Source organism: Neofelis nebulosa, chromosome 16 (genome assembly GCF_028018385.1).
Source record: "Neofelis nebulosa isolate mNeoNeb1 chromosome 16, mNeoNeb1.pri, whole genome shotgun sequence".
NCBI lineage: Eukaryota > Metazoa > Chordata > Mammalia > Carnivora > Felidae > Neofelis > Neofelis nebulosa.
In genome coordinates, this window is record NC_080797.1 from 58,857,615 (window position 1) to 58,871,837 (window position 14,223).

The window sequence follows — 14,223 nt, forward strand, 5'->3', positions numbered from 1 at the left end:
TTCGTGTTCACTGCAAACCCGAGACAGGATCACGTTGTCAAACTGTTTTGTAGCCCCTGTTACCATCCTCTCTCCCAATCCCCAAGTGGGCACAGCACACATACTCACAGCACACCCACAGCCACACCCTGAAGCCGGGCAACGTGGGCTCAGCACGAGCACTGCGCACACACACTGGCCATTCGCCCGCACCCTTGATGTGTCTAGGGCCACCCCGCGTCTCAGGCCTCATGGAGCTTACAAGCAGAGGCACATGTGAATTATTCGGTGCACAGCATTGTCCTCACGTTACAAAGATGAGGACTAAAGCTTGGAGGTGAGTAATTTTCCCAAACACCAGGATTTTCTCCAAAGAGTCAGGATTCAAATCCAGCTACATGTGACTCCAGAGTCCATTTTGTGCCAGTTAGATAAGGGAGCCGCTTCTTCCAGGTGGATGAACCCATTCTAGGCCTTGGTGAACAAAACCCAGGCCGGATTGCAGTCCCCATTCACCTCACTGGCAGGCATCCTTGTACAGTACACAAGCTGCACACCCGTACACGACAACCCTGGCCACCCAGGTGTAATGCAACGTGGCCTGTGCTAGAAGAGAGGCCTGGGCAAAGCACTGTGGGGGCTCTGGATAAGGCGGGTTCATTCTACCTGGGTTGGGTTGGGGAAGGGCCCACAAAGGATGCAGGCGGGTTTAGCTGGTAAAGGAACATTAGAGATAACAAAATCTTTCTAATACTCCAGGTTATTTAATCCTCGCAACAATCCTGAAGAGGGAAGGTATCCTTTGGCTTCATTTTACAAATGAGAAAACACAGGCTCAGAGGATCTTTCTCGGTGAGTGGCAAAGGCAGGGGCAGGAGCAGGACCCAGGTCCTCTCTGGGCACGCTGCCTTACCCAGAGCTCCCCTCCTGGCGAGCCCCCCCTTAGTCCCGGTCTCCAGGCAGCCCTGCTCACACAAATCGAGGCTCTGGCTGGCTGCTCCGGCTTAGAGCGTGAACACAGAAATCCTGACAGTAACAAGCAGTCTGCTGTTGGGGTTCACGCAGAAGACCCACAGATCCTCGGCTGGAGAGAAGCATTTCGTGGGCCCAGCCAAGCCTTCCCTCTGGCCTGAGACTGAGCAGGACATGTGGCAGTCGTGCTGGCACTCCGGGTGTGGATGTGGATGGGCCCACGCAGGACTGGCCCGAGCCACTGCTGGGCTCCAGGTCACAGGGCTCACCCCCACCACCCATCCCGTGAATCCTGACTCCTCCATTTAGCTCAGCTCCGTCCCCCACCCTCTCGGAGGTCTGCTTTCTGGCTCCACTCTGAACAGCCCTAAAAACCCTACAGCTGCTCCCTGCAATCATGCTACCCTCCGAGCAAAGGCAGGTCTCCATCACCAGGCAATTAAAATAGCCCCAAAGCCTGGACACCCACGTCAGAGAGCTCACCAGGCACAATGGCAGGCATGGGCGGTACTGACCCCCCATCACCGGTGCCTTTGAATTCTAGGAGCCTGGGGGACTTCGCACGAGTCGTTTCACTCTTGCCCTTCCACGGAAGGCAAGAAAAGGGGTGACTATCTTCACTTCACCAACAGGGAAACCGGGAGGAGGCTTCTGGCCTTGTACTGACCCAGCTAGTTCATACAGCTTCTACTCATGTCCTGTCCATCCGCATCCCTGCTGGGATGCTTCCTGCTGAGCCCCCCTGAACGCCATTCCAACCCCACCACAGTGGCCCCCATGACAGCAAAGCAGTACCTCCTACTGAAGGAGAAGTCTCTACTCCAAGACACTGGACCAGTGGGCAGGGCTCACAGGCCACCTGTCTCCAGCCCCTCCGACTACCCAGGACGGTAGGTACCCAGCCAGCAGGTCTGACGAGGTCTGGCCTTCACCCGAGTGCCCCATTGCTCTCAGCATCCACTCTCCAGCTCTTCTTCTTCCAATGATAACCTCCCACTTCCTACTCCTAGCCCTTCCTCTCCGTGGAACTGACCCCACCCCCAGCTCCATGGGTGGGCACCGATTGGCCTACGTCAATCAACACATCCCACTGACCCAATCTAGGCCAATAGGCGGGAGGAAATCCCAAGCCTTGGGCGGGAACAGAAGAGTCCCTCTCGTCCTCTGCATGGTGAGGGCCTGAGGGTGTAAGGGCTGGAACAGCTGCAGCCACTTTGCTGCCACACGGAGAGTCTGGAACTGCCAGGGGCTTCTTTGAGTATGGGCTGATGCTGCAGAAGGCAGAACCGAGTGACAATGAGAAACCAGGTCCTCAGAGAAGTCCTTCCACCTTCTGAAGCCTGGACTTTTTCTTTTTTTTTTTTTTTTTTTTCAACGTTTTTTATTTTCGGGACAGAGAGAAACAGAGCATGAACGGGGGAGGGGCAGAGAGAGAGGGAGACACAGAATCGGAAACAGGCTCCAGGCTCCGAGCCATCAGCCCAGAGCCTGACGCGGGGCTCGAACTCACGGACCGCGAGATCGTGACCTGGCTGAAGTCGGACGCTCAACCGACTGCGCCACCCAGGCGCCCCAGCCTGGACTTTTTCAATGTTGCAAGTCAACAGTTCCCTTTAGTTGCCCAAAATGATCTTTGTTTTGTTTTGTTTTGTTTTTTGAGAGGGAGAGGACGCAAGTGAGCAAGGGGCAGAGAGAGAGAATCCCACAAGGGGCAGAGAGACAGAGGGAAAGGGAGAGACAGAATATCCCATGTAGGCTCCACACTGTCAGCATGGAGTCGGCAGCGAGGCTTGAGCTCACAAAACCATGAGATCATGACCTGAGCCAAAGTTGGATGCTTAACGGACTGAGCCACCCAGGACCACCCCTGGTCTTCTAAGCCATACACCCCAAACAGGTCCCTCCCAGCAGCGAGAGCCCCAGAGTGCTCACCAGGTTGACAAAATCCTGGTAGCCGATCTGCCCATCCGCCTGGCTGTCGGCGAGAGCCAGGAGCACCTCCCGTTTGTGCGGGTCCAGCTTGGAGCTGTGGCTTTCCAGGAGGCTCCGGAACTTGCCTGTGCTGATGTAGCCTGTGTTCCCAGGGTCAAACTGAGGGAGAAGCACACATAGCAGTGGGGTCAGTGGGGCCCTGCAGGTGTCCCACCTCCATCCCCACGCACGGGCTCCTGTCCCCAGCCCTCTGCCAACAGAGGCCCAGGCCGCCTCTGGGATATTTCCAAGGCCCCCAGAGGAAACATCCAAATAGGGCATGGACAACCACTTAAAAGTCCTAGAAGGCCCCAGAGCCCTTGGAGATCGCCCAACCCAACCATCTCGTGCATGGACAGGGAAACAGGCTCAGAAGAGGTCAAGCTCCATCCTGTTTGCCCCTAATCCTGACCCTGGACAAGAGGAAAGCAAGAAGGAAAAGGCAAGAAGGGAAGGAAGATGAGGAACTTCTGGGGTGCAGGCCAGAGGGACTCCAGTGGAGAATGCTGAGGCCCCGGGCCTGGGGAGCAGGGGCCCAGCCTTGCAAATCCTCCTGCACTTGACTGCAGGCGCCTTTCACACCTGCATGCAGGCACACCTACAGCCATACACATGGGCTTTGGTGGGGGCTCCCCAGAGACCCTGTGCAGCTTTGCACCCCCCCTCCCAGGGGTCCCTTTCCACCCTCGTCTCCCAGGGAGACTCCCACTCACCCTGCCCAGCTACTCCGTGCAGTCTCGGGATTCCCCGACACAGGCTGCTCTGGCTGGCCCCCTGCACATCGGACAGACCTCGAGCCGCCAGCCCACCTGGCCCTCCACTCTCCTCCCTGAGCCTCTTCACCGGGCTGCTGGGTCACTGGCACCGGCCGCACCGCGTACCCCAGTGTTTAGCAGGAGTCGGGCATGATCGGCACTCAGCAAACATTTCTTGGGTGTATAAATAGTGGGTGTTGGGATGGACAGACAGGTACTGATCTTCCAGGGAAGGTATTATTGGTCTTATTCGTCTCTCCCAGAAAAGCCCATAGCCTTTCCGTGCCTCTTCCACAGCCCCTCTTTGCTCACAGAGCCGCGCAGGGGTCCCCCGCACAGCACATGCCCTGCTAGAGAATGATGCCAACTGTCTGTCGCCACTGCTGAGAGCTGTCCTGTTCACAGAGTGCTTCCCCACACGAACTCGCTGTGCCTATACACGCTGTGGTGAGCTGCTTAGATTTTAGAAAGCAAATAGTGGGCGTCCGTGTGTGCGCGACAGGGGAGTCCAGGTGACCAAACCCACATTTACCCCTTTTTTTTCATTTTTAAATTTATTTATTTTGAGAGAGAGAGAGAGAGAAAGGGCGTGAGCAGGGGAGGAGCAGAGAGAGGGAGAGAGAATCTCAAGCAGGCTCCGTGCTGCCAGCACAAAGTCCGATGTGGGGCTCGATCCCACGACTCTGGGATCATGACCCGGGCCGAAATCAACAGTTGGAGGCTCAACCAACGGAGCCATCCAGGCACCTCTCCCCCTTTTCTAGATAAGGTCAACGGAGACTATTTTAGGAAGGCTGCTCCCGCGTGCAGTACCTCTAAGACAATCCAAGAGAAACAGCCCAGACTCACAAGTCATGGGCTATTTCAATTCTTCCCAGAACTCAACGAGGGAGGACATCTCTAAAGAGGTCTATTTAAAAATCTGCCTGTGTCCCCACCCTGAAGTCCAAATACCAGGTTCCAGGGATGACACCTATTTAGTTCACACCACTGAGTATTTCAGGAAACTCAGCCACTCCCTGCGCCACAAAGATCTTTAAGGATGAAAACACCTAACATTTGCTGACTGTCTCATGGGACCAAATACCTCTCTAAGCACTTTATGTGTATAATTTCTTTGACCTCCCCCCCCCCATGACACCTTCCTGAAGGAGGTCCTATTACTATACTATCCCCATAGGACAGGGGAGGAAATAGAGGCACAGGGGGATGCACAGAGAGGTTAGACGATGTGCTTGGCAGGCGGTGTTCTCCACCCAGACAGTTTAGCAGCACTGGTAGCCACTGACCTTCAGCCTCCAGGGGCTGCCCTGGAGCAAAAGTGAAGGATCACTGTGGTGAGAGGAGGGGGAGGAGGGGGCTCTGGGGGTCTCACGGCCCCATCCTAAACAAAGATTTTGAAAGCACGACAGAGCCTCACATAGCAACAGTTCTGACCTCCTTATTGCTCGGCTAGGAAAGTGAGGCCTGGAGAAGGAAAGTGGCAATGACAGGCAGCGAGGGTCTCCTTCTGATGCCTGGGACCCCTTGCATCCCCAAGGGCTGATGCAGGACATCTGACTCGCCAGCCTGGCCTCACACAGGCCCCTTTGTGCTAGGTGGGCTGATGGTAGGGGTGAGGGGTGGAAGCTGAGAAGCAGCCCTGTGTCCTGGGAAAATCCACTCTTCCCCACTGCCACCCGCTATGAGCATTGTGGTGGTGGTGGTGGGGGGGGCACTGATATGCTTATAGGATAGAGTCTCTCCTGACATGGTCTGGGGGGAGCAAGCCCTCTCATTCAAGAGCAGTGACACCAATTGCTTCCCAGGGGCTTGGGAGGGCAGTGGGGTGGAGGGGCTGGGATCAGGCAAGGGCCCCTTTCCCTTGTTTCAGCTCCAGACAAAGAACCACCTGCTCCCCAGCTCTCCCTCCCCCTCCAGGGCTCCCTGCTGTTGTCCTAGTGACAGGGGCTGCCCTGTGGCTCTGGGAGCCCCCACCCCCTGCCAGTCCTGCCCCAAGCACATTACAGGCTCCAGACTACTGAGAATGAGCTGGAAACAGGCCGAGTCTTCCTTCTCTGCCAAAACTCTACCTTTCATGCCAGGGCCAGACAAGCCAGACAATGGGGGTCATCACTACCCTAATAACGAGGCCTCAGGGATGAGGAAGGGTGCCCAGCAGGGAGAGAGACACAGGGAAGGGGCTGGCTCCACAAAGGATGCCTTCTGCCCCCCACCTCCACCACCTGGGGAAGAGGACAGCAGAGGCAGACAGTGGGCATGGGGTATGGGGGTGGTGCAGAGAGAGGAAGACAAAGGGAGAAACAGTCACAGAGACAAGACGCAAGCAGAAGGTGGACAGAGGTAGGTCCTGATGCCCCAGGAGAAAGCCGAGGGCTTTGAAAGGAGGCTACAAGGAACGAGGGATCCCACTCTTGTTTCAGCCACTAACTAGTTTATATAATTTAGGGTAAACATCTCAAGCCATAATTGCCCCATCTATCAAGCATGCCTAATGTCCCTTCAGGTTGTAGTAGGTTAAAGCAAACGTGGGGGCAGCCGCCCTCCAGGGCCGAGGGCTTCATGGACTTGGTGCCCACTTCTACTTGCCTCATTCAGAGCGAAGCAGGGGGCACCCGTGTCAGGGGGCTTGGCTGCCCCTCCTGGAACCCTTGGGCCTCCCTCAAGGCCAGGTATGGGGGATAAGATCCATGGTCTGGAGCTTTGGGGAAAATAAACCCTACAAATGCAATTTTCCTTGTTAATAATGTACTGAGGACCCCAAAGCTCCCCCCTGCCATGTGCCCTGTGCCTTGGACTCATCCACTGTTAGCAGTGGGTCGCCTTCTGGATGAGGTCTGGCTGGGTGGGTTCCCGGTGACGGTGACGGGGGGGGGGGGGGGGTGCTGGTGTGGGGGCCGTGGGGGGCAGTGGCTGTGAAAGGGCTGCAGGCAGGGGCCCAGCAGGCAGCCAGGAGTCAGGAGCATCCTCGCAGCTGCCTCCTGAATAGGGCCCCCAGCACTGCGGAGGGAGGGGGCAGGCCAAGTCCACATTCAGCCTGAGTGGAGGATGCTGGCAGCAGGGGGAGGAGAAAGGCACAGACTGAGAGCTGACCCTCCCACAGGCTCCCCGCCCACCTGCCTCCGCCATGAAAAGAGCTGCCAGAGGCTCCTCAGGGACATTTAATCCCAGCAGCACCCAGCCCTCTGGCCCCTTAATCCCCCAGGTTGCCAGTTTTTCCCAGCCTGGGGCCCCACACATGCTCTGTCATGTACCCTGTCTCCTGCCCTGGATCCCTTCCTGTGCACTTATGACCTAGGCTGGGAAAAAGCCTGGGAATCACATCCTGTACCACCTAAGGCTCTTTCCCTCTTTGGGGCAAAGGAGTAGGGGGAGCTTCAAAAGGAGCCCTGCCCCACCTGCTGCGCTGTCTTGGGCAGATCATTAACCACACTGCCTCAGTTTCTCTTCCAGTCACATGGTAGGAACTCTCCCTTCTCAGGGTGATGTAAGGAAGTCCATCCCCATGGCTGCACATATAAGCAAACCATATGCAAATGAGGCTTGGGGAAAGAGAAATCCACAACCCACACAGCACACAGAGGCAGCCAGTCTTCTATCTTTGCTCCGTCAAAGGGCTGATGGGAAATTTGGGATCAGGATGAGGCAGCTCACATGGGAGGGGGTGAGGTCTCTGCTGTCAGGGAGACCCGGGGACATTGGGGAGAAGGGCAGCAGGCCAGGGGATCATAACGTATGGCCCAGCAGAGCTGAAAGGAATCTCTATGGTTCTCAAACTGCTCTGCAGAAACTTAGGGCAACCCCACTCTGAGTTGTTTCCTGGCCTGGCCTTCTGCACAGCACTTGGTTGAACGACAACATGATAGAAGCTACATATGCAGAATGGCTGCTAGGTTTCAGGCACTACCTCATTGAAACCTCAGGTCACCCTATGTCCTGGTTCGGCTGAGACAGTCAATAGGCTTATACCTATTGTCTGAGCATGATTATTACCAGCGCCCCTTTCCCCCTCAAAATGGTCCCAATTTGGATGATAAATTATATAGAGTCCCCCATTTAACCCTCACAACAACCCTCTCAGGTAGATACTATCATGAGCTCCATCTTACAGGGGAGAAAAACGAAGCAGGTGGAGAGCTGAGTTGGCCAAGTTTGAACAGCCTGTCGTTGGTGCAGATGGATTCACGTCCGGGCGAAGGGGCCCAGAGCCTGCACTCTCCCATCATTAGGACAGTGTAGCTAAAAAAAAAAGCGTGAGAGAGCCCAGTCTAATCCTCTCCTTGGTTCATTTAACAAATATTTACCAAGGATCGACTACGTGCCAGGCACCACACCGCATTTCCTGGACAGGGAAACACAGGTGCGGAGAGCAAAAGAAAGTAGCCCAAGGTTACAGAGCGATTTAGTGGCCAAGACAAGAACAGTTCTGGGCTCCTCCATGGGAACCTGCTCCAGCCTTGCCCTTCCTTGTCTCTCTGTGCCGTCCTGCATGCGAAATATAGCCTCTGGCTCGGGGTTTTGTGAACATCAGGCCCAAGATGGTGCCTAAAATAAGGTCCCGTAAGTTTGGGAAACGCTTTTGGAAGGGCCTGATGCATAAAACCATACTAAGGGCTCACAGCGAAGAGACCTGATTTTGCTCAGACCAGCGTTTCCCAAACTTACTGGACCTTTGAGCATCATATTTTTCACACCAACACTCCATGGGACACCCTCTGGGAAAAACGCATGACTCCACTACAGAGTAGTAATTTCTTCCTTTTGTGGAACCTGACCCTCTGTCCATGGTTCCGAACCAGGCTGTCACCTCCATCACTTGAGTGGCAAAGGCCCTCAAGTCAACTGACACTTTGTCTGGAGGCCCCCAGCGGTTAGAAATCTGCGGGACCCAGGCCACAGCCCAAGGGGTGAGGGGGGTGTCACCAGGGAGAGGCTGAAGAATCAAGGACTGGCCTAAGGGACGGCTGGGCTGAGCTCTCAGAGAACAGCCCTGCGGGAGCCAGGATCTGTCTGCTCAGCACCCAGGACAGCGGCACCACTCCTCCCTCCCCACCCCCCCCAACCCCTTGTGCTGGCTGGGGAGCCAGGCCAAGGTTTCAGAGTTTACCCAGCAGCAGCGAAGAATCCGAGAAGAAGAAAGGCGCACACACACTTATTTTCTATCTATTATGTATGTGTGAATTGTACAAACTGCATTTCCAGGACAATTACACGTCTGGTCCCTTTTCCCAGCACTCAAATTTCCTTCCTGCTCCTAGGACGACCCCCTCCCTCTCCTTGATCTAGAGAGCCCCAGGATGCCAGTGAAGGGTGTGGGCACTTCCGAGGACACCAAAGGCAGCACCCGGAGTGCCTTGCAGTCTGGAAGGTCGGGACCCAGAAGGCTCCCATCCCTGGCCCCACTGCGTGCCCTCGCTGTCCTTCAAGACAGAAGGAGCCCTGGGAAATGACCACATGGCATGCGTGCGGGGTGGGCAGGGGAAAATATGAACAGCTGCCCCTCCTCACTTGGGGGGCGGTTACCAAGGCTCATCTGCTGGGTCCTTGCACAATTAACCAGCCTACCTAGGGGCTTACGCTCAGCAGAGCTGTCCCCACCCAACAGCCAGAGCTCACCAGGGAACTCGGGCCCATTATGGATATTTACTGCCCCATAAATTAGGTCCAGGCCTGCAGCTGCTGAGGTCAGGAGGTGGGGTTATGGGAGTAGCAGGTTTCTCTTCCAGTTCTCCCTCCTTGCAAACGAGGACGCTAATTCTCCCCGTAGAGAAAACTACCTCACACTGTTCCCCTGACTTCTCTTCGCTCTGAAATACTGATTTTCACAAATCTTTTATTACTTTTCTTCTCATGTCAACCCTGGAGTGAGTGTGATTAGTCCCATTTAACAGACATAGGAACTGAGGGACACAGAGATAAACAGCTTGCCCAGACCCCCCCCCCCCGGGGGGGTCACTCAGGAGGGCCCCTGAGCAACCCTCCTCCCCACAAGTCAAACAGCTGAACAGGGCTGTGAGGTTGGTTAGGGAGCTAGAACACCCTTCCCTCAGCAGAGAAGCGGGCATCCTGGCCTGAGTCCAGGCCGAGTCGCTGGATAATGGGCATGTTTCCAGAAACCATCCAATGCGCTCAACACCTGGACTGGAGGGGAAGCGCTCCCAGACTTTCCCTGGGATGCAGGACGCTGGGGTTAGGAGGGCAATGAGGGGTGGGGCCCCTCTTTCCTCCAGGCTTTGTCTCTTTCCACCCTGAAAGCCCCTTGGAAGACTCTGCTTCTTTTTCAGAGCCCCCCAAAGAAGGCCTTGGAGACTCGGGGGGCAGGGGAGACAGCTGGGGGCTGTGACTCAGAGGCAGGTCTCTTGGGTCCCCAGGAGCAGACATAATGCCCATGCTGACTCATCCAGGCACAGCCATCACAGCCGCCTGGGGACTGAAGCTGAGTCACAGCATCAGCCACAAAGGCGGGCATCCTGGCAGGGAGGGGGGGCCGTCACAGGTCACAGGCGGGGTGAGGGGGGGTCAGTGCAGTAGGATTGGGTATGGGCAGGGGCTTACATCTGCCCCATCCCTCCCTTCCCTTCAGCCTAAACCCACTTCCTCCTGCTGCTCCTAGAAGCCACCAAAGAGTCCCTCTGGTCCCTCATTCCCCAGAAAAGAGAAGGCTGAGAGACCCAGAGGAGGGAGTGGGGGTGGGGAGCTAGGATAAGGTAGGATAAAGGGTCACCAAACTCCTCCGCCTCCTGGGCCCTCCACCCTGTTTCAGAAGCCACCTTGTGGAGAAACACATACAACCCCTTCTGCAGAGGATCCTCCTTGGCTTTGCGTCTCTGGGCAGGCCCCGCCCCCTCAGGCCTCAGTTTCCTCCTCTGTAAAGAAGGTCTAGCACCACTCACCTCACAGGGTGGCTGAGAGATCAAAATGAGATGAGGAGATATGTGCATGCAGTAGGCACTCAATATCTGTTCTCTTGAAGAAATATTTACTGACTCAAACCTGCAACGTGCGTCAGGAAAGCTGGGGGGGCAGAGATGGTGGCTCCCCCCGGGGCGCTCACAACTCAAGATACAGACAGAAGAGTGCCCTATTCTCACAGTGGACTGCCAGGTCGAGGAGGCTGGCTCTGGGCTCTGGTCACCTGACCGGCGGGACCGTTCACCCTCAGCCACGCAGGCAGCCAGGCAGTGACCAGAGGGGACACTTGGGCGTCATCCCCACCCCAGCCAGCCTTTGTCCCAAAGCTTCTCTTCTTTTCCTGCGGAAAGTTCAGGAGGAATGTGGATGTCCAGCTCCTGCCCTGAAGCCAGCTTGATAGGATAGGATGAACCCCACCGGAATCCTGGGGATCTGAATGCTGATTCAACACCTGTGACCCTTACACGTCACATGTTCTTTTGAAATGAAAACAGTGTCCATTTCCCTAAGTCCCAGTAAGACGATACAACTGCCAGGTTTCTCAGGTGCTCCCTGCATACTGCCCCTACTGCCCCAAGTGCTACACACACACACACACTCTCGGGAGCCTCACCACAACCCTGAGGGAAGGATATTATTCTAGGCAGCTTACAGATGAGAAAACTGAGGTTTGGAGAGGTTGCCTGGCTCGCCCATTGCCACGCAGCTGGCAGGAGAACTGGGACTTGAGCCAGATGTGTGTCCTCTTCGTTGTTCTAGTCACTCAGGACGCCAAGTGAGCAAATGGAAGTCTGCATGGCCTGGTGGTGGGAACACAGGTCAGAGGGGAGCAGAGCTGGGCTCTAGTCCCAGCACTGACAGGACGGCTGCCTATTATGTGGCAGGCAGCACACAGTCTCAGATCCCTTGGCCCCACTGCTCAACTGCTACCACATGTACTTCTGCGAGTGGTCAGGGATACAAGGGTTAATTCAGCATGACTGCCAGGGTCACTGGGACAGGAGCAGGGTAGGAAAGCTGGCTTTGTGGTGGAGGGACTTCCATAGCCTCAAGGGCTCTGGAGGCCACCTGATAATGGAGTGGAGGTACAGAGCCTAAGCAAGGGCTCCAGTCAAATCTACGGCTTTGTCCTTCTCTGGGAACCTCTTTCTGCTGGCTAATCATGTGTTCCGGGGGCCGCCATCAATGCCTTGTCTCTGGGGCAGGTGTTTTCTCCATGGCCCCTCACTAATCCATTCAGTAGCCCCGTGTGAACCTCTTTTCAACTCCCAGAACTTAAGCCAGCGTGCGGGAGAATTGCAAATGAGGTAGGCTTTAGGGTCAGGCCAAGGGAAGACCCCAAGCTGGAGAAAAGGGGGCTGAGCAGGGGAGATACCTGGGGAGAGCAAGCAAAAAAGTCCTCTGGACTCAGAAGTGGCTCTCTTTCGAGGAGCCCAGAATGGGAAGGAGCTGGTTTAGGGAGGCCACTGCCTTCCTGGTGGGGGCCTGGATCTCAGAAGCAGCCCTAGGCTTCTTCTAGTAAAGTCTGAGTCCCAGTCAAGAGACAGTTGTCAAATGTCCACTGGGTATCAGACATTATGAAGAGTCTCCATTTCCATTTAATTTCCACAGTTGCCACTGGAGTTCAAGATTACTGTCCTTGTTTGAGGCGCCCGGATGGCTCAGTCGGTTAAGCGTCCAACTTGAGTTCAGGTCATGATCTCGCGGTTCATGAGTTGGAGCCCTGCATCCGGTTCTGTGCTGACAGCTCAGAACCTGGAGCCTGCTTCAGGTTCTATGTGTGTGTGTGTCTCTCTCAGCCCCTCCCCTGTGCATGCTCTCCCTCTCTCTCTCTCTCTCAAAAAATAAACATTAAAAAATTTTTTAAAAGATTGCTGTCCTTGTTTTACAAATGAGGAAATCGGGGCTGAGAGCACTAATGTCACTTGCCCCCAATCACAAAGTCAGTAAGGCTTGAAGCCAGGTCTCTGTGACTCCAAATCCAGGGTTCTGGACCCAAGAGGCTGCCTAAGTTGCTCTTCAAGCTGGTTGTAGCATGTTTATAATTTCAGTGGTGGGACAGTCAAAACTTGTCTGCTTTCCTTCTGGGAGATTAGCAGTTGGGGCTCTTTTGGGGGTTCTGAGAAATGCACGCTGTCAGTGGAAGGGGGAGAACACACACAAGCACAATCAAATTACTTTCAATCTTTCCTTTTCTTCTTGCTCATCTGTGCTCAAAAGTAATTGTGCTTTGTTGACTTAGCAGAACTCTGCCCCCAAACACTTTTGCTCATTAAACATTTGTAAATCTTGAAGGCATTTTAAGGATGAACCCAAAAATGGTTTTCCCAGCCTGGAAGCCCTTCATGGGTCCTCTATCTGCCACTGACTCACTATTTGACCTTGGACCCCTGAGGGCACTTCCCCGGGGTTCAGGAAGGGACTGAGAGTGAGACTTTCCAAGCGTAACCTGAAAAAAGGGAGCCTGGAGGGAACCTATGTAATAATGTAAAGCAAAAACTGAAGGGTACATTACCTGCACAATTACAAATAGCAGGGGAATAGATGAGAAATAAAGAATAAACCTGGGGCGCTTGGGTGGCTCAGTCAGTTAAGTGTCTGACTTTGGCTCAGGTCATGATCTTGAGATTGTTGGGTTCAAGCCCTGCATCGGGCTCTGGGCTGACAGCTCAGAGTCTGGAGCCTGCTTCAGATTCTGTGTCTCCCTCTCTCTCTGCCCCTCCCCCACGTGCGCGCGTGCTCTCTCTCTCAAAAATAAACATTAAAAAAAAAAAAAAAAGAATAAATCCAACCACAAATAAAAATTTACCAAGTGATCAAATTTTCCAAACAACACCTAAAGGAAGTGTTTCTTAATAAGTGATGCTGGCAAGGGGTGCCTAGGTGGCTCAGTCAGTTAAGCGTCCGACTTTGGCTCAGGTCATGATCCCACAGCTTGTGGGTTTGAGCCCTGCATCGGGCTCTGTGCTGACAGCTTGGAGCGTGGAGCCTGCTTCAGTTTCTGTGTCTCCCTCTCTCTCTCTGCCCCTCCCCCACTCATACTCTGTCTCTTTCTCCCTCAAGAATAAACATTAAAAAATAAAAAATAAAAAAAAAGTGATGCTGGCATAACTGGATAGGAAAAAGGTCTGGACAGAGTCAAGGGTTTGATGATTTTTTTAGTATAGAAAAAGTAGTAGGAAATACAAGTGCATATTCATAAAATCTAAAAAAGAAGGAATGAAGAATGGGGTGCCTGGCTGGCCCAGTCAGAAAAGCGAGTGACTCTTGGTCTCAAGGTTGTGAGTTCGAACCCCACGTTGGGTGTAGAGGTTACTTAACTAAATACGTAAATGAACTTTTAAAAAAATGTTTATTCAGGCACCTGGGTGGCTCAGTTGTTTAAGCATCTGACTTTACCTCAGGTCACAATCTCGTGGTTCATGAGTTCAAGCCCTGCATTGGGCTCTGTGTTGATAGCTTGGAGCCTGGAGCCTGCTTCCAATTCTGTGTCTCCTTCTCTCTCTGCTCTTCCCCCACTGGCGCTCTTTCTCTCAAAAATAAATAAACATTAAAAAAAAAAAAACATAAAATAAAAAATGTTTATTGGTTTATTTTGAGAGAGAGAGAGAGAAAATGAGCAGGGGAGGGGCAG

At 54.2% G+C, this 14,223-nt stretch overlaps 1 protein-coding gene across 3 annotated transcripts in view; it reads right to left on the reverse strand.

Moving 5' to 3' along the window:
- RHBDL3 (rhomboid like 3) overlaps nt 1-14,223 on the reverse strand; it is a 50,472-nt gene that overhangs the window by 30,955 nt on the left and 5,294 nt on the right. For 2 of the 3 annotated variants that reach the window (XM_058703185.1, XM_058703183.1), the window contains one exon: nt 2,884-3,042. In XM_058703185.1, the coding sequence (XP_058559168.1) occupies nt 2,884-3,042 (159 nt within the window). Of the gene's footprint in view, nt 1-2,883; nt 3,043-7,786; nt 7,963-14,223 lie in introns of those variants that run through there. The other variant, XM_058703184.1, reaches the window with a different exon arrangement.